We start from the raw sequence: 27,387 nt of genomic DNA, 5'->3' as shown, positions 1-27,387 counted from the left end.
ACAGCACCTGCAACAACTGGCAACTTCACAATGTTTAAAAATCCTTGTTCCAGACTCAAAGGCACAAGTATTTACCAGTATAAAAGTTAAACATTTCAGCTTTCTGGTAACAAGGTAGTAAATTTCAATCCTTAATCATGATTTAAAATTAAGTCCAAGGAACCTTTACTGTAAATTTCACATGAAGAAAAATAGTAATTTTATCATGTCCTAATAGTCAATACACCTGTTGATAAATAACTGCTAGATCATTTACTTACTCAAAGTCTTAAGGCACAGAAATAAAAATGAGGAAATAGCTCAGTTTAAATAGTTTAACACTAGACTCATTACCTACATACATTTTACATGATAATTTTGATAGCTGAACACTTTCAAAAGTTTTTTCTTTCTCTCCCTCCCCCCAAACGATAATCCTTATGTGATTAAATTAAAAAAACAAACAAACAAACAAAAAAACCAACAAACCAAAAAAACACTTCTACAAAATCTAGGGAGAATAGAAGTTTATTGAGTTCTACCTGTCTGAAAAGTGCTGAAGAGTTGCCATTTCATGCTTTGTCTATATAGATAAGTTGAAAGAGAAATTGTTACAAAAATCAGCTCATTTGAAAACTGAGTGTTTCTCCAGAACATCTTACCATTCCTAAGTGAACACAAATGTGAAAATTTCTTTACATGAAGCTAGTCCTTTTCATTTTCAGATGCAACATCTACACTTCAAGTTCCCTCACGACTACTAAAATACTTTCAGGCAGTATTAATATACAGAGAAGCAATTAGTCATATCTTCAAGAACCCAGGTATCCCAGCTCTAAAAGTGCATGATTTAAAACACTGGTAATGGAATATTTTGAAAGAACATTCTTATTCAGTATTAATGCATGCTATTATTACAAAAATACCCATTGCATATTGTAGGAACAAAAATTTTTCTTTTGTAGACAACAAAAATCATGCTGAATGGTATCAGATCAGTATAAATCTATTTTTAATGAGGTTCAAGACACTGTTCAAGTCCCATTAAGAGCAGCTTCCTCCAACTGTGCACCAGTGTAAGCTTGCACAGGTGTTAAAAAAGTTTTGCACTAATGTGGCTTAGACTGGCCTCAAACATCTTCAAAGCAGGGCATTAAGACCGGACCTTGAATTTTAGGAACCATTCATTTAATTCATTTAAATAAAATATTAAAAACCACTGTAAGAATTAGGCATAAAAGCATGTTAACAAATTTAGGCCTAACTAGCAGAACATACAGGTATTTACATAAATGCTAATTTTGCTATGGTCTTTAATATTGAGAAGACATCAGAATGTGGACCATGTGCTCAAAAAAACCCAAAGACCAAACCAAACAAAAACCCTGGGGAAGAGTAATAATAAACCCCATGTCAGCACAACTGCAGAAGTTATAACCCAATATAATGGGTCAACTTGGTTCAATGTGACAACCAGCCACAAATAAACCAGTCCATTTGTAGTCATTTTAGCAACTGGATTTTAAGTTAAACTGCAAGTAATCCACTCCAAGTCAATAGGCTATTTCTACAAAGCAGTTGATGCTACCAATTGTCTAAATGGACGATGAGGAAATACACAGAAAATCCAAGATGAAAGAGCAGACAGAGACATGAAGCATGTTAAAATGATGCAATGAAACAGAGTATATAAATTAAACAGGAATGTTTAATCAAGACAATCCTTTTTTTATTTTTTTTGTTAAACAGAGGTTCTTCAGGAAATTTTTTAATTGGAAAATGAAACCCTATTCCCACAACAGTGAGGCCATTTCTTTCAAGCAGCTCTGTTGTACAACTGTTACCAGGACCCTAAACAATTACAATTGCTGTATATTGATATTTCTGAACTAAAAAGTTTTAAAATATTGTATAGATTTTATTTGTGCTCCACATATTGCAAGCAATTAACAACACGAAGAAAGATTCCTCAGCTAGAATACCAAACTCTATACCAAGTATTACATGTACACAATACTTGCACAGTGACAAGCACAAGAAAGTACTAGTTGAGCACTTGCTTTCAGAAATCCATACCAACTCTTAAAATCCATTTCAATTCTCCCATGCCACCCAGTCTACAATTTAAGGCATCTCCACACAGCCATCCATCCATCTACCCACCCACACCCATACACACAATTTACGTTGGAGGTGTTTACTCTTACAAAAAAAATCACTATGTCAATCAGGTACCATTTATTATTTATCCCTATAACTGTGTCAGCATTGAGATATGACAGTTAAACCAGTGTTAAATCAATACAATATTTACATAGCACAGCACATTAAGCTTGAGACACTCACTTGGGGGATAAAACCACGTTTTAGAACAGGACAAAGGTCACCATTATTATGTTTGAAAACAGCTATTTACAGGTCCCTATGACATAACTATAGTCTGTACACTGTTCCAATGGGGCAGGCAGAAGCAGGATAGGCATTTATTTTGAGGGATTTTAAACATACGATTTGGAAGCATATTAATATGCTACCCTGAACGCCGTAAACCACCTTAACATTCTCCAAGGTGGTCTCATATACTAGAATGGCATGTCCAGCTGATACAAAACAGACAACACAATGTTTACTTTGTGGAGAATTTTTTACTCCAGCTATTCAGTCATTTGAACTTTGAAGGCAATTCGTCCCAGAAACTTGTCACGTTCATCTTCATTTTTTAAATTAGGTGAGCCCAGGATCTTACACTCAATTGCTATTTCTTCTTTGGTACTGTTGGAGTTAATTGCTAGTTGAACAGCCACTAAAGGCTGTAAATAGTGAGCCTAGTAAACAGAAAGATGGGGAAAATATTTGAGATACCAGAGTAAATTAGCATTTAAATTAACATTTAATCCATCAGAACAGTTAAGAAAAAAAGCTAATTAAGAACCCAACTTTTCAAAGCCCAATTTGACTCAGGTAAGACTTTTTTTTCCAAGTTAGATAGTCAGGTACCCATTCTTCATACTATTTCTTAACTAATACATTCAACATAATTTAAGTCACAGACAGTATCTTCAAGAGGCATATGACTTTACCCCTTTCTATTATATTGGGTCCAGTTTTTCTAGACACCTCTACTTGAAACAGTCTCTGAAATTACAGTCTTCCTTCCTATCCAGTCCATTGTCTCTTCTGCTGGTTTTGAGTTTTGGGGGTTTTTTTAATCTGCTATAGAACATAACTTTTCTAGCACAGTTTTAAGTGTTTTTTTGCCAAAAGCACAATTCAACAAATACTAGTAAACTAGCTTCCCTTCCACTCTATACCATTTACTTGTTCAGCAACAATCCATTCTAAAATGCGTTATCTGATTGATAGCTTTACACAGAAACCTTTCCTTGAACATTCTGACAGTATCCTGGTCAATCATATTTGGTGGAACAATTACAATTCTTGACTCCATTCCCTATAATAAAAATTAAAATTTGAGAATGAATGCAAAATTAATTTTTTTTTCAGCCCAATATTATTTCTCAAGTCCAATTCAATTAGGACAACTTGAATTCTCTTGTAAAGTGCCTATGAATTAAATAAGGGCTTATTTATTATACACTGTTAAAGCAGTATATCATCCACTATTCATAAAGTTTTTCCATAAAAATATAAATGTATTTTTAGGGCAATACTGCTGACTGCTGATTAAGCAAAATTATTTATTTCCTTGGCAAAAATTCATGTAAGCCAGTGGACTGTATATGACACTGCAGTATTATACAAATATAAGCCTTAAATTTTAATTGAATAAATTTTGCATTAGATTTTCTTTTTCCTTATTAAGTTAAACTCCTTAATACATTTCTGTTATTTTTAGGCTAATCTCCCCTGCTTCTCTACCAAAGAAAGCACTACAGAATACTCAAAGTCTCATTTACAAAGAATGATGGCATGGAAGCTGATGTGCTAAAATCTTTAATGTGAAGTACTAGTAAGAAGTAGATGGAAATAACCGCTTTCCTTGGATGGTGATTTTAGTACATCAGAAATTTTCCTGTGCTCCTACAGACTTCAAACTGGGAGGGGGAAATGCAGCTAGGCAAAGCACCCTCAAAATTCTCCAGTTATAAGAGTGATACCACACTTGAGGTACTGAGTTTTCTAAAAAACAGAAATAAAATTCCCATCTTTCCTCAGAGAAGTCTTCTCATTGGCAAATTTTTTCAAAATAGGTACACAAACTTCTATGATGCTTTGAAGACACATGATAACAGAATGGACTTTTACTCAATATAAAATTTGGCAGGAGGAAGGAAAAGAATCAGCATCCTCATTAAGCACTACACATCATCTAAAAAAGGCAATGTTCCCCAAGGTCAGGGAGTTGGGCTCATTGTGCTGAGCAGCAAAAGGCAAGTAGCCATTCTGGACCATGGAACTGTAGATATTAGCACTTTTATGGCTCCTACCTTAGCACAAGAGCAGCAAGATTAGTTGAATGCTCTTACCTCCCTTACAGAATAAAGTAATTCAACAATTCCACACTGATATAATATTAAAATGCTGTTTTATAGCCAAGAAATCAATCCAGTCTCCTGAGATCTAGTCAAATACCTCAATCTCTCACAACTCCTCTTACTGCCTCTTCCTTTTCATGATTTACTAATGTTATGAGAATTGAGCCTCACATAAACAAGAATCCCTCAAACCATAGCCCCTATCCCACATACAATGTCAACATGAAAGGACATTGAAACAAAACAAACAAAACAACCTCCCTCCCCCCCCAAAAACCCAAACAAAAATTACATTTATTAAAAAAAAGTAAAGCTTTTTCTTAATCCCGTAAGTCAAGCAAGGAATAGCATTGAGTTTTGCCTGACTTCATTACTCTCCTATCATAATCTTTCCTTTTCCACCAGTATAGCAGCCAGACAGGTATTTTGTCAGGAAAGTTCTTCATCCCATCTTTGGTACCAACTACCTCCTGACATCTCAAGGTCTACTGTGTTTGTTAGGGAAGCAGTGCTCTCTTTCCCTATTCTTACATTACAAGAAGTGGATAGAGTATGCACTGACTCTGCCTGTTGGAAGCACAGGTTGACAGTCTTTCCCTAATCTTGTATGTCTAAGAAAATGGATGGTTTACCAATTCAAAAAGTCTGGCAACAAAATTGAAAACACGGAACTACCCATAAGTAACATGAAGGTAAATGTTGAAGAAAAACAAACTCCTTCCTCATTACTAAAAGCCATGTGAGGATAAACAAAGGTTATGTGAACTGCTGCAAGTAAGTACAGCATACACTGGAAAAATAACTGATAAAGGAATAATTTAGTACAAAAATCACTCTGGGGAAATTACAAACCTCCACTCTGGTATACTATGGATCTAATAGATTTATGTTTAAAAAGTCCTTTTATCTCCAATGGGGAACAGTGAAGATGTTTATTAGACTAATAAGTTGGTCAATAAGAGGCAATATAATTTTATACTTGACAGAAGGTATAGATTTTCTGTATGTAGTTATCACAAGTCGATGCAAGAAAAGAAAAAATAACTAAATTCAAGTTTGAAAAGAAATTGGAGTTTTAACTCTATGTATTCTGTGTCCATAAAGTAGTGAGGTTTGGGGTTTTTTAAAACCTAAGTATTCTTCAATTCGATAAATAAAATTTATGTCAGAATACAATGAGGATACATGGCACAAGCAAAGAAAAACGAAGATAAGAAAATTTAAATTTAAAAAATCATAAAATATTAATAGTTAAAAAAATAAATCTATCTGCTACCTTGAAGTGCTTCTTCATAAAACAGAGTAAACAGAAAACATGACTGCAGAGCCACAAAGAAATATAACCAACAGTACCATAATGAATTGTAAACTTAATATACTATACATAAACCCCAAGGATTAACTGTTAGAAACTGTACTGTAATCCAAAGAACCAGTTTACTTTTCCTGCCTTTCCCTGCATTTAAAAAGATTCCAAAAGGTATCAGTGACCAAAAAGCAGCAGATGCCCTTAATACTGCTAGCATACAACCTCTTCTTCATTAGGACAATGCCCAGTTTATTTGCTTATGTCTGCTAAAGCGTATCTCTAATCTCATCAAGCACTTTGAAATTCCTACATACATAATATGTCTTATGAGTACCTCATTACAAAGTTCAAACTTCAGAATCAATCTTATATTAGTAATTGTAAATGTAAACAGAAACAAAACATTTACAAAATTAAGACCATCATTAAGGTATACTTACATGCAAGCTTTTCCCATAGTATGGAAAGTACATTAAGTCAATCAAGCCTTCAGGAGGAAAATAATTTACCTCAACCATGCCTTCTTCCTGTGATTTGAGATAGCAAAAAAATTAGAAGTTAACACCTGCTTCCATAAAAATGAATACAAAATTATAATTATAACCCAATGATAAAGTGCAAGACCCCTAAAAAAAGGCAACTGAGCTACAAACTCTTAGAATAACTTCCAAAATAGATTTATTTTTGGCAAACAGTTACATGCTGCACACATCTGCTACAGTAAGGATTATTAACAGCAGTATTTAAATTAGTAATCAAGTCAAGACAGCTTGCCTTCATGTTTCCCTTATGAGTCAAAGAAAAGGGGGGGGAGGGGGGGAGGATATTCATTGCAATGAATAATTCAACAACAACCAAAAAAACCCATATATAAGCTAAAATCCCAAGTATCTGCAAGATGTTTTGGTAAAGCAAGAGCACATCTGTATTTCAGTTAAAGTTAAAGATTAATTTCTGTTTAAATCCAGGTTTTTAAGCCTCTCAAATTTGGAACGATACAACCCTTCACAAAGAACTATAGCCCCCTCCCTGCAATGGTGTACTATTCCTAACATTTGTTCAGCTAGCCTTAGAATACAGGCTACCTAAAGGAAACCCAAGTTTAAAATGGTGATGTTACTAGAGTTTCTGTGTGTCATTACCACCTTCAAGGAACAATATACATATGCATGCCTTATCGCTAGACTTCCCCCTATAATCCCAAATCTTGTAATAAGAAGCAGCTACCTCCAAAGTTGCTGCCTAATTTCTGAGTCACCCAATCTGTAAGATATACAAAATATGTATATACGATTGAGCTGTCCCAGACACAGGCTATCAGTATAGCGATACATAGACACATCTCCCCATATACAATATTCCTCAGGATTGTGTATCCTGGCAGGATGTCAAACTACCGCAAGTTCAAACCACTAGGAAATGCCCACATCTAATGTGACTTTCTATAATAAGGTAAACGTATTACCATGATAAAGGGAAATGCCACTAAAACAACCACCCCCAAAATGCTAAATGTATCTTCAGAACATCACTGCTTGTTCAGTGTAATTCACAAGTTCAAAGAGCATTAGTAACTTTCATTGTTTTTTCTATACTACCATATACAACAGCTGCAATTTTAAAAAGATAACACTACCAAGTTCAGAATACAACTGCAGTAATAGAACTAAGCAAAAGAGGAACACAAACATCAAAAAAATAGTGAAGAATAGACCACAGCTCAAGAATACCTTCTCCTCACCTCCTCAAAAGAACATACAATATGTTGTGTAGGATATGACCTCATTCTTGTTCCTCTGCAGTCTAAATTACTGCAATTCTTCAATATATGTTTATTAAGTATTTTGGACCTTGAGCTAGCAAATATAATTAGTAAGTAGAAATGTGTTGCTTTTCACCCTTATTCTTTATTTTATTTAAAGCTCATGCAGCTGAAAATACTCATTTTTCAAATATACTTCCGAACTAACAGTTAAAAAAATCAGAATACAGAATAACATAAGAAAGATTTATAGGAGTAGAGCTTTCTGGAGCAGCTAAACACAACACATGCATGCAGTCATAAATATATATGCATTAGGCTATCAGTGCAATAGCAGAGAGGTTCTGGGACATGCAACTGCCTGTCTCATGCAACTGCTGTGGGGTTTGAGGTTTTCTTTAATAATTTATTAATACTAATCAATAACCCTACACAATTAAAAAAAACAAACACAACAGCTAAACAAGCTTCATTTGCTGAAGAGCTTCAAAAGATCAGTCCATTAGTGAGTGTCACTTTTTCTGCTTACCATTTACAATTTCCACAAAGAGTTGCAGGCAGTCAGCAAATCTAAAAATCAGACCACTTAGCTGGACAGATAGGCTTCCACCTCACTTACTGGGTCTTTATTAAGACTGTGTCTTAGAAAGAATAATTTTGTGGATGTTAAAATAATGTACAAGAACTTGGGTGAGACTGGTCTGTAATCATTTGAGAAGAAGAAATGGTATCATTGCACAAGACAAAGAGCAGTATCCATTAGTAGAAACTGTAAAACATCTAAGATTTCTGTCACAAAAAGCAAGGTAACTCAGATGCTGAGTATGTCGACAATAGCAAGGCACGTAGTGTCATTCATACAGTCATTCTTCATTCTTGTAAACTAGAAAGTGATACCGAGTACAAAGTCAAGATTGAGACTAACCAGCAGAAATCTATATATTTTGGAATTAAGGCTAGTTTTCTTTTCTGTAGTTAAAAAAAAAAAAAAATCACGCATCGAATCTACCAGTTTTCAGTAAAGATAGTTTTCACTCAAAAGAATACTGCTGCAAGATGTTCCAGCACACATGAAATTGTGCACCTCCAGCCCCAAACTAAAGACCTAAAATGCTGATCTTCAAATTTCTTGGAAACACAATCCTTTTTTGGCTTCTTTGTGGAGATCCTCAAGACTACAACAGCTCAGCTCCTCCAGGGTGCAGAAGGAAGAACCAGCTGTAATTAGTCTGACACTGCAAATACTCATTTCCCTAATCTACAGAAATTATAGTGATGACAGCTATCACTGTGTGGGGACAGAGAGGGGAGCATCCCCAACTATCAAGTGTGCTGACTCTGAAATCACAGGTTTATCTAAAATTTTTCTATTTTAAAAAAATCCCATAGTAAAAGTGCAGGGAGAAGAAAGAAGAATTGCCTCACAGGAGAATGCTTGAAAAATATACATTTCCAAGTGAAAAAAAATTACATTTCAGGTGGCAAAGACTGGCAGGATGCACAGACAGAAGCTGTTAACTTTATTTTGTATTTCAGAAACTTGCCCTCTTCGTTAAATAAATAAATAAATAAATAAATTTTCCATTTAAAAGTCAGATTGTGTTAAGTTCAGGCAGACACTTCTCCAAATTGCTCTGAACATATGTATAACTATAAAGAAGAAATATTTAAAAACATAGATGAAGGGGAAAGAAAATTGGTAAACAGCACACCTACCTATTTAAAAAAAAAAAGCCTGCTCTATAATGAAGAGAACATGGTAGTAGGATTTCTGCTCTGCCCAGTAAAATCACCTTTTAAGCAAAAATCCATCTTTGTCACTCAGATGTTAAAGATTTCTGATGTAAAATTTAAAATTACTAGTAAGTTGCATTTGTGCTATGGACTGCACAAATATGCTCACATGTTCTATGAAGCTAATATGTAGTGCAGGGTTTATTTTCAGGAACGTGTGTCACCTGGATTACATTTTGCAGTACACTCTGAATTCTTTTAATCCACATTTGCCGACAGCAACACAGAAGGAAAAAAAAAAAAACCAACAACAACCCAAAACCCAAAACACTGCAACAGAACACATCAATTACTTAAAGACTAGGTAAACACTCTGAATAAGAGAAGCAATACAGACGTACAAATGACCACACTTCAACTTCTGTTATGAGCCAGTATTTGTGGGAACATTCAAATATAGTGGCAGACACAATGCAATTATAAATTTGTCTGCAAAATGCACAAAAGCCTATTGGCTATCCTTCTCCACGTTTCCAGTGTGCACACCAGAGGGTCACAATTCACATCCTTGCATGAACAAGATCCAGAAGACCAACAAGATATTATTTCCAAGTAAGCATTCACCTTATCCACTACAGGAGAGAAAGAGACCATTACACAGCATTCATATCCTGAAGAGTCAAAGAACTAAAAATGGAATTGGAAATAAGGCCTCATAAGCTGATGTAAAGAACAGCATAATCCTTTAAGAGTTTCAATAAGCAAGGGGCATAACAGAAAGAAGTTCTGTAAAAATGAAGCATAGACAAAAGGAGAAAATGAAAGTTGTTGATGCTGCTGCTTTGTTGCCCACAGAGAAGGATGAATTGTACCAATACTTAAGCTTTCCTAAGCTGGTAAATCATGATGAGCTAGGGCGAGAATAGGCTAATTAAAGATAAAATAGATGCATTCAAAGTGGCAAAGCCTGCCAAATATTTTCCCTGGAAGTCACTAAAGAACTAATAAGATTAATAATCTTAAAATTTAAAAACACTACACTTGTGTAGATCAGAGAAATTCTAACTAGATAGAGTAAAAAGCAGTACTTAAATAAAGAGCATGCAAGAAAATACCGTAACATACAGTTTATTTGTAAGTATCTCAAAGGGTAAAAAAGATAGCACAAAAACCCACCACGATCAACCAAGTTGTTACCAAACATTCTTTTGCTAGTGAAATCAGCTAAGAGGATAAGAAAAAGCATTGTCTGTGATTTGCTTAGTATAGCTTTTACCACTGTCTCACAGAGCATCCATATAAGAAAGCTGAAGAAATATAATCATCATAAAATAGGATTACCATCAGTATTTTATAAATCACTTGAACATTAGTTCTCAACACATCACAAAGCATATGAGGTGGAAATGGAGATGACTGTCCTGGACCTTATTCAGTGTCTTCAGTGAGGACTTGTGAGATGTAAAAGAAAGTTCATTCATTGATGGTACCAAGCCACAAGTAGCTCAAAACACTTCAGAGAACTCAATCCCATTAAAATGATCAAGAAAAATTACACAGGGAGGCCAAAAATAGCAACATGAAATTCAAAGCTCTGAACTTCAAGAAATCACATCTACAAATACAGACTGGGAAATAACCAAAAGAAAGATCTAAATAGTAAAATGATTAAAATAAAGACTCAATGTATTACAAACGGCAAATTCACCTCAAGAGATATTATTACTTCCATTGTGATGACAGAGTGAAAAATTCTGTCATTAACAATACCTCAGCTAGAGGCAAACTTCTGTCCAGTTTGGGATACTATATTACGAAAAATGATAAACTAGAGAAGTCAAAGAAGAAAGAGTACTAGTAAAAGAAGGAACTTAATTGCTTTATTCTAAAGCATAAATAATTCCTCCAACAAAACAACATTTTTTAAGAACAGACACAAAGAAATCAGTCTCAAATAATAGAAGGAATCACCTTCCCTTTCAACGGACTGTCATAGGGAGACCAAAACTTTCAAAGACTCCACAAAAATCAAGTATTAAAATTTATGCCTACCACAGGTACCTAGGATGAAGGCAGGAACACTGACAGTATTTGTCTCATTAATTGCTGAAATTTCCCAGCCTACATTTTTATCAGTTACCTCAAGCTAAAAGCCATGACTCCATCCCTTACTCAAGCTACTAACTTACCAAGGCTTTCACTGCCCCCCCAAGCAGTCTAGGAAAAATATGAAGACGTCAAAGTAATCACTGTAGCTGCCATATAACATTCTGTGTAAATCCATTGGAACACAACAAATATGCATAGATTAGCCGTTATTATAAGTAGTTTATACTTGATTTGAAGGCAACTTTTACTTGAACAGTAATATTAGTTTCCACACTGTGTCTTACCCATCATTTATAAAATTGTCTTAGGTGCACTTGCAGCATGGAGAAAAAATAAAAATATAGGTTATGAAATGGGAAAACAAAACACAACTCACAATAAATAAATAAATGTGACCACAAATAACATGTCTGCATTTTCCTTGACTCTAAAGCAAGTCAGGTAGCTCAAACACATCTAAAGATGAAAGAACAACAATAACAAAAAAGTATTTTTATAAGTACATTGAAGAAATTAAAGTCACTAAAACTAAACTAGACATACAGTAAGATGAAAATGAGAAAAAAAAAAGTACAAAGTCTAATGAGAAAGGAGGAGTGTGAAATACATGTTCTGACACAGCATATTACTTCACTTTTCATTCTAATCACAAGGAAAATTAACTGCACACTTATTTCTTACATTCAGAACTGACCTTAGAGGTACACTGTATACGTGGTTCTCCTTCAGGCTTTAATCCAATTATCTAGTGGAGAGAAAGTTAAAATATTTATAGACTTTCTTCCCCTTTCCAGTTCTACAGACTGAATTTGAACTTTTCTCCCACCTAATATGACAGAGTTCATACAGGGAGCAAATCCATCTAGCGGCATTTTTAGATGAAGCACAATTTTAGACTAGGACTAAGATTTAAAGCATTGTTAAGTTAAAGCTCAAATAGTTACAGTGGCCACAGAAAGGACGATTTTCTTATTTTACATTCAGCATGCAACATTAATGGCTCAAACCAGTCAGCAGTTCAAGTAATGTATAGCATACAGAAAAGTCAAATACTTATTCACCCAGTGAAGTTTTCATCACCTCACATAGTTCGGGAGTTACAGAATACATTACATTCGAATTACATTTCTAGAACTCAGACATGCAGTAAAACACACTTTGCCTGCACAGTGGTTTACAGTCTGTTACATAGAACAGTAAGCAAAACCAAAGAGCACTGTACTTCTTAAAACAAGGTTTTCACATATTTTGATGCAAGTAATCAAAGCCAATACTTGTAAGTATTAGAATGCTCAAAAAGCTCACATGAATTGCTAGACATTTCAGTAAATTACACTGTTCCAGAAATGCAAGTATCTTGAGAAGCAAACTGGACACATATTTCCGTCCTTTTCTACAGTCATTTTTCATACAGTGGTAGTTGGGAGCACTTACACTAAGAATTAAAAAATAAGTAGGCACTTACTCTGTTCATTTTCACAAGCACGCAGGGAGTTCCTTTAGAATAGCCAAAGGTCTTGTCTTCCTTTCCAGAGCATTGTCCAAGCTCAGAGAGGTTAAATCGACAGGCCTTTTTAACAGCAACATCATTCTGATCAAAAATCCTTCCTGGTGTACAGTTTACGTTTTGGGATTGCTTTGAATCATCATATGCTATGAAACAGAAATAGCTTATAAATCAATGGTGTAAAGCATACAAGTAGCCAAAAAATGCAGAAGCCTACATAAACATCTAATTTATAGCTGTTACTTGCCTAGGAGTTTTCTCAAAGGACTATTTTCAGAGCACTATGTCTCTTATATCCATCTTAACAAACACTTTTTCAAAGTGTATCAAGAAGTGGCACTGTACTTGAGCATTACAAAAGAAAAAACGCTGTCCTGCTTTTTGAATAGTATCAATAACCACAAGTTCATTAATTTCTGTACCTACACTAATTCTAAACTAATAATGTGTTAAAATATAAACAATCAAGTTTCTACCTGGAAACTAAACCAGTTTTCCCTTTGCACATGTTTCTTTTATAAACACACAGGAAAACTTCAAGTATTTCAGTGACTAATGCTAAATTGCCTCTACATTAACATCAGGTAGTATAACTGATGTTATACTAACATCCCGAGTTGTTTCTCACTTTCTTGTGTTTCACAATTACACAGATCACATTGTCAAAAGATGCTCATCTATTCACATTTAACACATCTTGTGGTTTTGTTCCCCTCCCTTACACCCCACCCCCAGCTATGCATAAACAAAGTAAAATGGAAAAAGGGAAAGTTCATCCTCAATGCAAAAGTCCAAAACCCACTGAAATGCAGGAGAGGCAGGTAATCATGAAATGCAGCATTCCTCCCAGGAACCCTTGGTAGAGCTCTGAAAGAAAAGCCTACTGACAGCAGCTGATAGTAGGCAGCAAAACTACAAATCCAGATAGATTCAAGTATAGCTTGTGTAGCTAACAAAGCAACTCATGCACACAGGTGAGATTTTACAGCACCTCTTCAATTCTGATATACAACTTTTGAGGGGTTAAACTTACTAATATTTTAAATTGATTTCTGTATTACTACAGTAAGTGTACATACAGGCATATTTATAAAATAATGTATGACAAACTAATGATTTTGCCATCCTTCAGTCTGGTCCTGTGTTACCTTTTCTCCATGTTCTAAATTCAATGTTTTAATATTTCTGCCCATAAATACTGTGTATCAGGGTGAAAGTTAATAAATTGCAATTAATTTAATCTTTGTGTGCCTCATTTTTTAAACAGGCAAACACTCAAGTTCTTAAGACTAAAGGATTCTCACTCAGTTACCAAGCCATTTAGATGAAAGACTGATCAGTTAAGTCTTGATAAACTTTGCCTCCAAATACATGACGTAGGTCATTTTACACTGAACTCTTTTGGCATACGTAATTTCTACATCTTGTAGTATTTAAACAACCATGTCACCAAAACACTGAAGTAGGACCCAAAACTCTCCATTACGTACTCCACTATTCCTCATGCTCAGGCTCCCTGTCCAACACAGGTATCGCTACTTACCTTTTTCTGTAAAGTATATACTTTAATAACACACATGTCCAGAGTAAGCCTGAACTTGCATGAGCAATTGGCAACTACAAGCAAAAAAGGAAACTAATGTACTCAGCATTAAGACTCTGGAATTACTTGGGCAGTTGTAAGTAACTTACTTACATTCAAGGAATTTTCTAAGTGTAGAAATATATTCTGCGTATGACTGCGCGTCACTCTTGTTAAAGTAAAATTCCAACGCAGTGTCTGGCTTTGGTGAAATCATAAGTCCTTAAAAAGAAAAAGTGCAAGTAAAGAACCAAACAACTTCTCTTCCTTACACCACTCTAACCTACTCAAAAATCATATCCATAAACTGGAAAATACCTATCTGTAAAGAAACATCAATGCTACCCCTATATTCCACAGTACTGGAAGGTAGTTTGTGCTTGAAGGCAGTCATCAAAATCAACGTTACGTGAATTAATACTTAAATTCAATCCAATGTATAACTGCAATTCACAAACCAAACCCAACTGATTAGGAATAGCAAAATCAGCCACTTAATCAATTTCAATCAAATAATTTTACTGATTCGCTTCCCACTTCCCATATTCAGCAAATTAAACTTAAAAAATAATTGAAAAAAATACCCCAAACCACACCCAGAAAACCTCCAGTTAAAACTATGCTTCAAAGCTTCAGGCAATAGAGCGAATCTATGATTGCATTAATCTCATAGAAACCCACAAGAAACAAAGTATTTTTAAAAACTTTATAATGCATAAAGATGGCTTGAAAGATTTCTCAATCAAAACAGACAAGCCAAGTTAGTTAGTCTTTTCCTCCTTCTCCTCAAACAGGAAGTTCAGATGTCATCTGTCTCATAGAGAATACAAGAAACTTTAAAACACTGCATGCCTGTCATTTGAAAGGGCTGTGGTATCTACGAACGCTCCTGAGCTGCCTCCCAGGCTGCTAGCACCGGGCACTGCAGCAGTCAGGGATCCCCCGGCTGCTGCAGTGCAGTGGGGGCCCACGGCTGGCTTCATTCAGCTGCTGGCTGAGGGTACTGGAACAGAAACAATCTACAGCCAGGGAGCCAGGACCAGCAGGAGAAACAAGCACACAGAATGCTGAAGTCCAGCTTTGTGTTGAAGGATAAAAAGGCACACACTGACACGGAGTTTGGGCCCTTGATAGAGGTAAACTGTCCTTCTTCACAGAATATGGGCAAAGAAAGGTATAGAGTTAAACCTTAGGGATTTTTTTGTAGCAGGTGAAAGCAAAAGGCACACTCTGCTGATACACACAGCACTGTACCATCAGGAGTTGTCACTAACAGAGATACCTAACGCTACTATTATTCATCACAGCTTCAGCAGCAGACAAAATAGCACTACACCACCAGACACTGCAGGAGAGATTAAATCTGTTCAAAAAAGGGTGTATGATTGACTGCTTTATTCACACTACCTTAAGGCAACTCTTATTTAATATAAATAATTAGACCGGATAAAAACCCTGCAGTTGTGATTAATAGATGAGTGTCCATGCATCTGTCTCTTCAAGTATAGCTGAGAACTGACACTGCCATTTCACAAAAGAAAAAAACCCAAACAACAGACCCTCAGCCTATTTTTTTATCAGACTAGTTTTCTAAGTTAGAATATTAAAATGGTTTGATCAACATCAAATTTGGCATAAGGGAAGAAGTTGCAATCATAGTGCCAACTAATTGTATCAGCTTAGAATGCCATGTAGTTTCCTACCCTCTGGCAAAACCAATTAAAACTAGATTCCCAAATGAATAAAATTTAAGGCAGAAAACAAAACTCATCTCCCAAAATCAAAAAATAAAAATGAAGTCACACCTTCTTTATACAAAAAAAACATTTAAGAAGGTAAGACTACAGTGGGAAGATAAAGTCGGATAAGTTGTCTTAATGTTGGATTCTTAGTACATTACTGTAGTTAATCAATCACAGTAAACTTTTGGAAAGCATATAGAAAGTGCAATCGAGCAGTCCAGGTCTATTAAGGATTCACCTATAGAAATGACCAAGCTTCTCACCCAAAGGTAGAAATTATTACAAATACTTTAAATTGGGGAGAAAATAAAGGTATATAGCAGAAATTTATCACAGACAAACATCTTTTAGATTCTAAAAAAAAACCCCAGATAAAATGTAATGCTTTTTTACTCTACCTTTTTTGTAGGATTTCCAATAAATCATAAATCCTTCTTTCTGCATTAGCAGCAGTTAAATTATTTCCAGGCAAGCCACAACTAAATGCCTTAATGACTGACAGTCCATATAAAACTACAAATACCATTTTTGACTGCAAATTACTTTGCACCATTACAGTCATCTTCTGGCCTCCACACTGAACTGGGATTCAACAAAATACAAGCCAATTAGTAACAGGGCTGAAAAATCACTGAAGCGGTTTTACACACTAAGGGGTTTGGGGGTGGAAGAGATTGTTATTATCTATAGAATTATACTGTAAATGAAGGACTTAAAATGCTGGTTTTCAAAGTGAATATGATAAACTAAACTAGTCATCAATGAATGAAACAATAATTTGAAGAGATTTATTGCTTCAGGGGAACTTCAAAAACATCCTAAGAGGAAGGGACTGCTCCAATTCCAGTGGATCACAGTCTTCCTAGAGACTATGGTGTAAATTCTACAGAAAAAGCTATGTGAAGGACTGATGCATAGACTGCGAGAGATGCAGGATTTGGGCTCTTCCAGAGGAACAGAATTAGCAGCTTCAACATAGGATCATATCTAGGATTGTAATAGAGATTACATTATCCTACAATTCCAAGAGGGATTTAAAAAAAAAAGGTTTTTGAATCATCTGGATTTGATTGATACTATTATAACCCAGTGTACAATGCAAGTCAAATATCAATTATAAAATAAATCAACTGTGAGATTTCCAAGTATGTGTAACGCAAGAGTAAAACCTTTGACCTACGCCATCCAGGTTTTGTGTGTAGAGTTTTTTTTATAATTTAAAGTTTTACAGCCAGGAACATGACATGTTTCACTGCAAGTGAAAAATGACAGAGTTAAAGAAAAACATTAAAACAGAAATGAGCAATTTTATTAACTTTCATGTATGAGTAATTAAAGACATTGTTAATAAAAAAAATTTAATTCAGAAATGTTATAGGAACTCTTAAATTAAAAACTAATTGTGGCATACTTTTTTAAACAAACATCCCTTATGACTTATTTCAAAACAAAGGAAAATTAATATGCTGAACTGCGAGAGGCACGAGAGAAAAAATGTCACTCAAGTCTAGTATTAAGTCACAGCTACCCATAGCTCCATCCACTACCAAGGTTCTGACTACCACAAAGGAAATGGGGAGAAATGGTCAACTAAGCCACCTTCTTTTTTTTCTTTTTTTTTTTTAAACTAAGCAGGTATTATTATTATTTTTTCCAGCCTTTCACCCATTCTTAGCTTGAAAAAAAACCAGCACAAATCCTCAAGAATCCCTTATAAGAGGAGGACACTTGTTAAAGAAGGCCTGAACACTGCATCAAAACAAATTCTGCTCAGAATCCAGAGACATTTATCATGTTGGCCCAACTGCAACTTGCTCACACAAAGATTACTATACCATCTTAAGTGTTGATGCAGCTGCAAGATGCCAGTTAATTTTAAGAATTTAGAGTTCAAAAAAAGGAAAAAGTATTTTTTAAAAAAAGTCTAACTTCCACCAAAATATTAATATTGCACAGCCATTTAGTTTTGCTGTGTTTTAAACACTAATTGGGTCCCTAAGCCAAGTTATTATAAAATTTGAGATATTTTATCAAATTTTCAGGTGGCCCAATCATTTAAGTTGCACATACAAATCAAATACTTAAGACATTCTCCAGAAGCAGTAACTAGAAAACACTAATCTCTCTGGTGTAGTTAAAGTATGCAAAAGCATCTTTTAAATCCTTCAGAGTGAAAATCCTTTATTTTTTTCCAATATGGAGATACACCGAAATAGAGCCTATAATGACAGATCTTTGTGAAATATTTAAACCAACCTTTAAAATAAAATCTAAAAAGTAAAAAAAAAGAAGGAAAAAATTTAAAAAAACAAAACAAAAAAAACTTATTATTAATTTTTATTTGTGCAGGACGGCATTTCTGTCACATATAGCTCCTTGAACCACCCAACCGTAGGAGTGGATGGGCATATACACAAAGGAAGCAATACTTCCAGGAAGCAGGACACCACTTTTAGTGGCAGCTACATGTTACATGGACTTAGCTTTTTCATAAAACAGGACACTCTCTCTTCAGTGAATACTTACATAATAGGTCAACAACCCCTGGAATCCACAGATATTCCATGTCAGTTGAAAGCTATCTAATACTATAATGAACACTCTGGAAATGCCTTCGTATCATAGTCCTTACACATTCTTGAGCAGATCACCTCCACAGTACAGCCTTCCTGTACTTTCTCCAAAGTATCAACTACTAATCACAGGCAGCCTTCCATGTGATCCGAGAGAACTGTTTTATAGTATCTTTAAAGCAATCTGATTAAAAGATAATCCCACTTCTACAACAGCACATTGTGTGGATGTGCAGGTAAAATTGCAGTCTACATACATGACAAATTCAACTGAAAAGAACTTGGAGAAACAACAGCAAAAGTTAGTACATACATACAAAAAGCTACTAACTGAATTTATGTTATAAACATATATAACTTGCCTCACACCAAGTTTTACCTTTGAAACCTGTAAGTACTTCAATAACAACCACAGTTTCCCACAGACAGTTCATACTTCAAACAAACTCTCAAATGAAACGTACTGTTAAATCAGACAGAGGTTTATGAAAAAATAAATACACTGTTACCTGGACTAGAAATCCGGTCACGATATTTTGGAATATCGCTGCTCAGTGTTTGAAGCATAACCCACATTGTGAATGTGAAGAGTGCTGCTAGGAAGCCGTAAAATACCAGATAGAATAGTAAGATCAAACCTGTAAAGAAAAAGCTAAAATTACTATTTTAGTTTCAGCTAATTCCACTACCTATTTTGAAAATCAAAATGGGAAATAAGCAATAAGATGTTTGGGTTTTTGTTCTCCCCTAATCCCTTGCCACTCCTAATTGTAGTTATAAATCAATATGCCTCTAGCATACATATCTATTGCACAGTGCACAATACTGCCTGCAAAAACATTTTATTCATACTTGCTGGCTCTTCAAATTTACAGGACATTTTGGCATCTCTATTTTTAGGAGAGAAGCATTAAAAACCACTCTTTGGGCTACATAGGAAAGCTGGCAAAGATGACTAAACAGTCCATTTAAAAAAAATAGTTTCACTTGTTTAAGGGAAATACAGTTTCGTATCTGGAAAGAAAGGGGACACAGGAAGGACGAAAGAACTGAGTGAAAAGATAAAATTATTACACTGGATCCAGAACAGGTAGGGAGGGATTGGTGCTTTAATAACATAGTTGATATTTGAGAGACCTCCACACAGAGAATTCATTCACACGAACGTCCTGTTACAAGAGACTACTCAAGGTGAAAATGCTTCCTGCTGCCTATTTTGGAAAACAAACCAAGCCTTCTATTCAGACTTACCACAAGTCTTTGCCTAACACATCCACCTGCTTTACCAATCTACCTCCGGGACCCAGCAATGTTCCTGGAATTCACCAATTACACACGTTTCTAGCTTCAACTTGACAGTTGCTTAAAGAAGAACTCAAAACCTGATGAAACAGCCTCGAGGAAACAGCCTCAAGGAAACAGCCTATTACGATGCTGTACCTCTCCATCACTTAGCTGCAACAAATCACTAAGTGAGAACACTACTTAGGAAAACAGCTTGAAAACTTACTGTGATGAAGTGTGTTTATTTTTTCCCCTGTTCTTCCACCCCACCCCCATTTTTTATTATGCATGCACTCTGGATACACAGATCCGTTGTTTGCTGTTGGTAACGGACAGGCCAAAGTTAAAATCTTACTTTAGAGATGATATGGACTCAGATCACCTGCAGAGATTTTCGAAGAACTTTCTGCCCTTTTTTTCAGAGTTATGATGCATAGCCCTCATTCAAAAGCCTTTCAAAATTTGGGACAGCTCAATTGTTTTAGTAAATAAGTTTTCAAACAAGGTTTTGTATTCTTGCACTATGTGGTTTTTGACGCTGATAGACCTGTGTTAGTGTATCTCATTAAAGAAATAACAGCATACTGTTTGCTACACTTCCTTGGTTTTGTTTTCAGAAGTTCTGAGAGTATGTACTGATGACTGATTACTATTAGATTACCTTTTAAAATTTACATTTACCTGGAGACAGTTCCCAACTGAAGATGAAGCATATATACTATATGGATGGAAGACTTACTAAAAAACATTTAAGATTCAACAGAAATTGTTTTATTAATCAAGTATACAATACTAACCTAAAAAAAAAAAAAGAGCGTGTGATTCTGTTTTAAGACTGAACACTTGAGACTTAAGGACACATGCATAGACATTGTCAAAAAGAATGAGAGCTACACAAATATTGAGGAATTCAGATGCTTGCACAGAGAGCCACATTCAAAAGCTTTCTAATTCAAAAACATAACCGAACAATGATGGAAATTCAATTTTTATAAAATAGTCAAGCTATCAGGAAGCCAGAGAGATATAACTCAGGTCAAGAAAAGCACATCGAAACCATTATGCAACATTCTACGACCAACACTTGATTATATGAGAGAATCAAGTGCAGTATTTTTCACCCTTCCATAGAAAAGGAAAAAGCAAAAGCAAAAATGACTGTACCCCAGTGATGCATACTGTCCACTGGAAGATGACAGAAGGAAGCCTAACCCCTGGCTCCTGTCCCAGAAACTGAACATTTTGCACTGAAATATTTTCTAGTGTACTACAGCCCCCAGTAAACCATGACCACTAAAGCTGCAAGTACCCATATTACCTCTCCTAAAAGAATTCAGTGTACATATATTAAAATAATGAGGTGGTTCCCAAATTATCTTTACCATAACATAAGTTCTCTGCAGCAACCAGCTAAATGTTACTGGATTTTGGTTTGGGTTTAGTTTTCAATTTCATATGTTGAGAAAGTTACCAATCTGCAATAATCTGAAAGTGATCAGCTCTTTAAAATACATTTGGGAACCACTGAGATGTAAGATACAACGCAGTGATTAGACATTAAGTAGCAAAGTATGTGAACACAAGAACAGGCTTACTCTATAATGAACAAGACAGCTAGATATGTATTATAAACTGTTTCTAAGGCTATTTAGAAGCTGAAAAGAGCACATAAAAACAAGTATTAGAAATCCTAATCAACAAAAGCCATTATGGAAGTTGCATCTGTATTTGGCACACCAGCAATATGCTTTACCTATAAGCTCACAATTACTTTAACTGGATCCAAAACAGAACAATGAACTTCTGATTAATACCCAATGTATTTTGGGTATCACAAAACCAACCAAACAAAAAAACTCCCTTACAAAACCTTTGGTCAGCTCTCATTTTGATTCCTACGATTTAAACAATTATTGAATACACATTCGTCAAGCTGTCTAAAAAGTCCTTTTTCCATCAAGTGAGCAAGACATTCATCAATCAGTTCCAATGGAACAGAAAAAAAAGTTTGACATTTAAGACAAGACAAGCACCTTCTGTGGCAATTAACATAAAAGCAAGAAAGTCAGGGAAATCTTTTTTCATTGAGCTGTTTCAGAATACATTTGTATTTTAATTTCCAAAAGATGACACATAACTTCACCAGATAAAAAACAAAAAAATCCCTGCCCACTTGTTTATTACTGATGGGCATAACAGCAGCATGGTGGTGTACACAGCACTTAGTACTGCTTTGGGCCAATACTACTGTAACATCTGCAATACTGGCCTTGGGCCTCATTTTAAAGCACCCTGAATTGCTGATCCAAGCCTGCTGCAGCTCTCTTCCTTTGCTCCCTCAGTCGAGCCAATGGTGCCTACCCACTTACACAGCCTCTCCACTCCAGCAGGGACGGGGGCTGCTGGGGTCCCCCTCCTCTGCCAAGAGCTGCAGCAGGGCAGAACTGCTAGTGTAGGCAGTCCCTGGGGAGTCCTCAGGCCCACAGAGGGAGTGCCAACAGTGGGGACAACGAGAGGGACCCCAACGTCTAAAACCCAGCAGTCGACTCCGCAATGGAGACTGCAGCGTGAACAGTTGCTTACGGCGTCCTTGTCCCTCCCAGCAACATCACATCCACCAGGGCTGCAGCAGTAACAAGGCTAGAAAGACTTTCTATTCACAGCCCTGAAACTCCACTAACCTCCCCAGTCCAGCAAAGTGCGCATGTGTGCACACACACAGAGATTATTTTTAATCTTTATTTTACTATGGCCTGTAAATGCGCTGCAGAACACCAACCATTAGACTAAGCTGCCCCATTTATGCTACTTTGCCACGTTAAAAAGAGGGAAAAAACAAACAACAAAAAACCCCTCTGCAACTTCCAACAGCCCAAAACTGAGTAAGCTGCTCTTTGTGAGCCTATTAGTATTAATTATCCTAAGCTAATCACAGTGAACAAGCCATAACCTGTCAAGAAGCTCTGCCAAAATAATTTCACATAACACTGGATTTCTTGTCAGGAAACAAGATGTACCCAAGTAACAGTGGAAAGCTATCCTCCACATTTACTCCAAGGAAAATACAGCTACCACATCTAAAATGAAACTCGATTCAAACGTTGCAGAACATCTTGCTACACCAAACCCTTCGAGTCTCTCGGTCTTTGACACTAAAACTATCACACAAGGAAAACTATCAAACCCAAAATTCTGCATTACAATTTACCTAGTTGTTTTGTTTGTTTTGTTTTTCTTTTTTGCAGGGCATCACAGTACCAAAACCCTTTCATATCTTAACCACATGGATAAGCCACAGTCAAATCTGGAAACCTACTATTTCTGAACCAACATGTTGGTGCCATCATTAATTGGAGTTCATTTGCAGGGATCAAAACACTTCTCCGTGATCAAAACCAAAATTTCTGACTCTGGTGAATGCAAAAAATATCATGTACCTGACCATCATTACCATGATGAATACAAGCTTTCCAAACTTTACATGGCAGAAGTGATTAAAAGCATGTCAATCTGGCTTAAATCAGATTGGCAGATCTACCTACATGTAATACATCGGTAGATATATACAGGTATCAATATAAACACTCTCACAACAGACATGGAAGCATTTACTCAACATCATCTGCAACAATGAAAACGAAATGCTGTCTTTATGGTTTGTTGGACTCCATGCTGCATTGATCCTATCACCTGCATGATCATTCTTCAGTATCTTTAACAAGTGGGATTTAGATACTTAAGTAATGTTAGTAGTGACCACCACCAATGCCAGCAACATCAAGAAGGATTTTTGGTCCACCTGCAGATGGATTTCTTTGCCTTAAGCTAACATAACTATACATACTAGATAAGCACTAATCATGTTTCAACTTTATTCCCTAAACACTTAAGAATTACTGTTTTCCAAATTTTGGGGAAGGAGAGGAAGAAAGAGGGAAGGAAGACTTCAGGAAGAAATAAAACCTTGGTCCTGTGTTACTACTATTTATTTCACAGTAAGCCAGGGCTCCACATATAACATGGCTAAACACTTCAGGAGACAATAAAAATTGTCACATGCAACACTTGCAAAGAATCACAAAAGCCAGCACTTAATGTCATGATTAACCATTTACAACACAAAAAAGCCCAACCCCCCCCCCAAATACCCTCACTGTACCACCAGAGCTTACTGATACCTGCAACAAGAGAAGGCATGCCTTCAGAGTGATCTGTGTCATGGAAAATAAAATATTCTACTGATTTCTCAAATATTCATTTCTTACGATAGGCAGTATCATGGAAAAGTTTAGTAAGATTTTTGACTGCAGTCATATTCCTGGCTGTGCAGGGTTTTTTTACATTAACTGTCCATCTGCCACAAAACAAAAAAAGAGCAGTGTGTGTCTCTCCAATTCACAACTTGGATGTGGAAGTGCTTCTACTGCAATGGCAGACAGTGATGCCAGAATGTTTAATATTACACTACCTGTGAAGAAAGCTAAATCACAACAAAATCCTGCTCAAAACGCTGATAAAGAACACAGAATAATCAAGTCAGAAAAGCAGTTAAAACTTTGACAGCACTGTATGCCCCAGCAAGAACTCAGTGAAGACTAAACAGAAGCAAAACTGGATCTTTTGTTACGGTGACCGACAAGACTGTATATCCATTGACATGGTGGAAAGCCTTCCTAAAAATAAGGTGTTGGGGTTTGTTGTAGGACTTTTTGTGGGTTTTTGTTTTGTTTTTTTTTAATTTCAAGCACTTATTTATGCACTGAAGGATACAAATAAGCGTTTAAAATAATATTCAGTAGGTCCAAATTTCTACGTACTTTAAGAAAACTCCACCTCTACCTTGAACACCCTGACATAACTAGCTTTACAGAAAGGCTTAAATACGCTTGGCATGACATCTAACGTGACCGTAAATGAAGTATTGCTAGACTCTATATTGCCTTTTTTGACACAAATTATTTTTCTGTATCCCTGTGTAAAAAGAGTTTACTGTCTATATTGTATGATTATGCACATATTTGAGTGTTTAGTGAGCACTGCATTACAATACTTTCACGATGATCTCACTCTGTTCTTGCTAAATTACAGGCAAATAAAGGCACAGCACCTTGCCATTACAGGCAGAGCCAGATGCTAGTCTTCCTTTTACTTACAGGAAGGCCCCACATGGCAGTCTTGCAAGTTCTCCTTTCTTTGCCCTACCTGATTAAAACCTGTGTGGAACCCCAGGACTGACCCTTCTTCCCATCACCTCTGTGAGGAGTATTAGTGCCCCTTATGCCTTCTTGCTGAGAACACCACCAACTTAAGTCATCAACAGTTTTTTCCAGTATTTTCTCTCTCTTTAATACAACAAAGTATTATGCCAGATAACAAAAAATATAAGGGGGCGGTGGGTTAGATTTGGATATCGATTTGTGAAAAATTAAAATTGAATTATACCTCAAGTCCACAAAAAGTAAAGTAAAAATCTCTCATTTTTTACAGCAAGAGAAGACTTAGTACAGTGTTTCTACCAAACTGTAAAAGGTGACTCTTTACCAAACTCTAAAAGGCACCATAACTCTGTTAGATGACAAATGAGTCTAAGAGCTGCTTGTGTTTGATCTTTTCACAAATCCTGGCGTAGAAATGGCAGATGAAGATGAGTACTCCAATGCCACAGCACTCAGTCACAGAGAATCACTGCCTTGCAGTTAGAATTTACATAAGCCCCAAGAACTGTCTCAAGACTAGGGCAAAACATGCACATACTGTAAATAATTATTTAACAGTTTCTCTACTGCTTCTGTCTCATTTCTGTGAGGAAGTTGTCTTGAGACAAGAGAAGTATGCATGGAAGAACCAGAGCCAGCTGAATTCTTATCATGCTGCCCCTGGAGACACCAAAGCTGAGCAGACTGGCAACCAGAGCTTTCTTCTCCTACCTCCCCGCCTTTCAGACAGGAGACCAGCAACAGAAAAGGAACAATAGTCAGTGAGACTAGTCCAAGCTCACATCAGCACAGCAAGGGCAGAAGTGACACCAAACCCTGCATGTTCTTCTGTGCCGACAGAGCCATTAAATTAGTGTTCTGCAATTAAAAAAATTAAAACCAAACAGAAAGCCACATGCCACCCCCCAAAACAGTCAAAAACTATAATTTACTTTATATATATATAATTAAATAAGTACAATGTGTTAATCACAAAATGCCAGGACAAATAAATTTTGACAAAAAAATACACCAACAGTTTACAGTGCTGCTGACTAGTCATCTTTTAATGTCCAGGCTAAGCAAAAGTTACACAGCACTAAGGACATACCAATCACCTAAACCACTTAAGAAAGCGAAAGTTGTTTCAACTTGACTTCTTTTAAAAAGTTACAAGCTATTTCTAATGTGCCCACAGTCTTTGTGCTCGTCAGATTCATGACAGACTTCTGCAATCCATACACCCGTTCCTCCAGCCCACGCACTTGAGGAACCTGCCTGTACAGAAAGATCACTAGACAACAGCATAGTGGAAATTTCCTCTCCTTTGCTATTCAACTGGCAGAGTAGCTCGCAAGCTCTTATTTCCATCTGAATGGAGGAGAACTCACATCGGAGCTAGGGCCCTCTTTTGATAGACAGGAGACATTGGCACTGCAAAGAAAGCACACCCCATGCATAGTCTGCTCAAGGCTCCTCCTCACTATTTCAACATTAGTATTCATTGAGATTGTGTCAAGGCCAAGGATGTATTGGCCTGGTCCTTTATGCCACGCTGAGATTCTTGTTGGTTTTGTAAGCACAACTATTAAGTATCCCGACTACATCCAAGTTTTGGGAGGAGACGCAGCGTTTTCTGAAGTCAGTAAATATGTCCCATGAGGACTGAAGAAACATCCTAATATTAAGCATTTATACAATGGTTTAATATGAGAAAACATACTCAGAAAATCCAAATATTTTTATTGGAAGCAACAAGATTATGATAACATGCTTTCCAGCTCAGAGGAAAGCAATGGGAAGACTACCTGAAAACAGGAAAACAAACACTGCCTGCACAAGCTTTACTGGAGAACCTTCATGTAAAAACTTCATTTCAGAAAAATAAAAGGCCCAGAAGCTCTATCTTGGAACAAATTTAGCACAATGACACGCAACGATCATTCTTTTGCGGACTATCTAGAATGGGGACTCATAAACTTTTTGGAGTTTTGGTTTTTTTGTTGTTTTGGGGGGTTTTTTTTGCTTTCCTTCTCTGATCCGCAGCTACCCTCTAGAAGTACAAAGGCAATTCGCGCTCATTCATTCTCGATTTCCTGCGACGCTGGGGGGGGG

General features: G+C 36.2%; 1 protein-coding gene across 1 annotated transcript in view; it reads right to left on the bottom strand.

Annotated features, from left to right (window-relative positions):
* Positions 1–1,720: 1,720 nt before the first annotated feature.
* Positions 1,721–27,387, bottom strand: part of ATP1B3 (ATPase, Na+/K+ transporting, beta 3 polypeptide) — a 26,519-nt gene continuing 852 nt past the window's right edge. Inside the window, exons 2-7 of the mRNA XM_010568338.1 lie at positions 19,303–19,431; positions 14,593–14,700; positions 12,855–13,042; positions 12,084–12,134; positions 6,225–6,311; positions 1,721–2,804 (exon numbers count right to left, since the gene is read on the bottom strand). Coding sequence (XP_010566640.1) covers positions 2,634–2,804; positions 6,225–6,311; positions 12,084–12,134; positions 12,855–13,042; positions 14,593–14,700; positions 19,303–19,431 — 734 coding nt within the window. The 3' untranslated portion in view covers positions 1,721–2,633. The remainder of the gene's footprint in view (positions 2,805–6,224; positions 6,312–12,083; positions 12,135–12,854; positions 13,043–14,592; positions 14,701–19,302; positions 19,432–27,387) is intronic.

This window comes from Haliaeetus leucocephalus, unplaced genomic scaffold (assembly GCF_000737465.1).
Source record: "Haliaeetus leucocephalus isolate CR32 unplaced genomic scaffold, Haliaeetus_leucocephalus-4.0 Scaffold240, whole genome shotgun sequence".
Taxonomy (NCBI): Eukaryota; Metazoa; Chordata; class Aves; order Accipitriformes; family Accipitridae; genus Haliaeetus; species Haliaeetus leucocephalus.
This window is presented reverse-complemented; position numbering and strand designations above follow the sequence as displayed.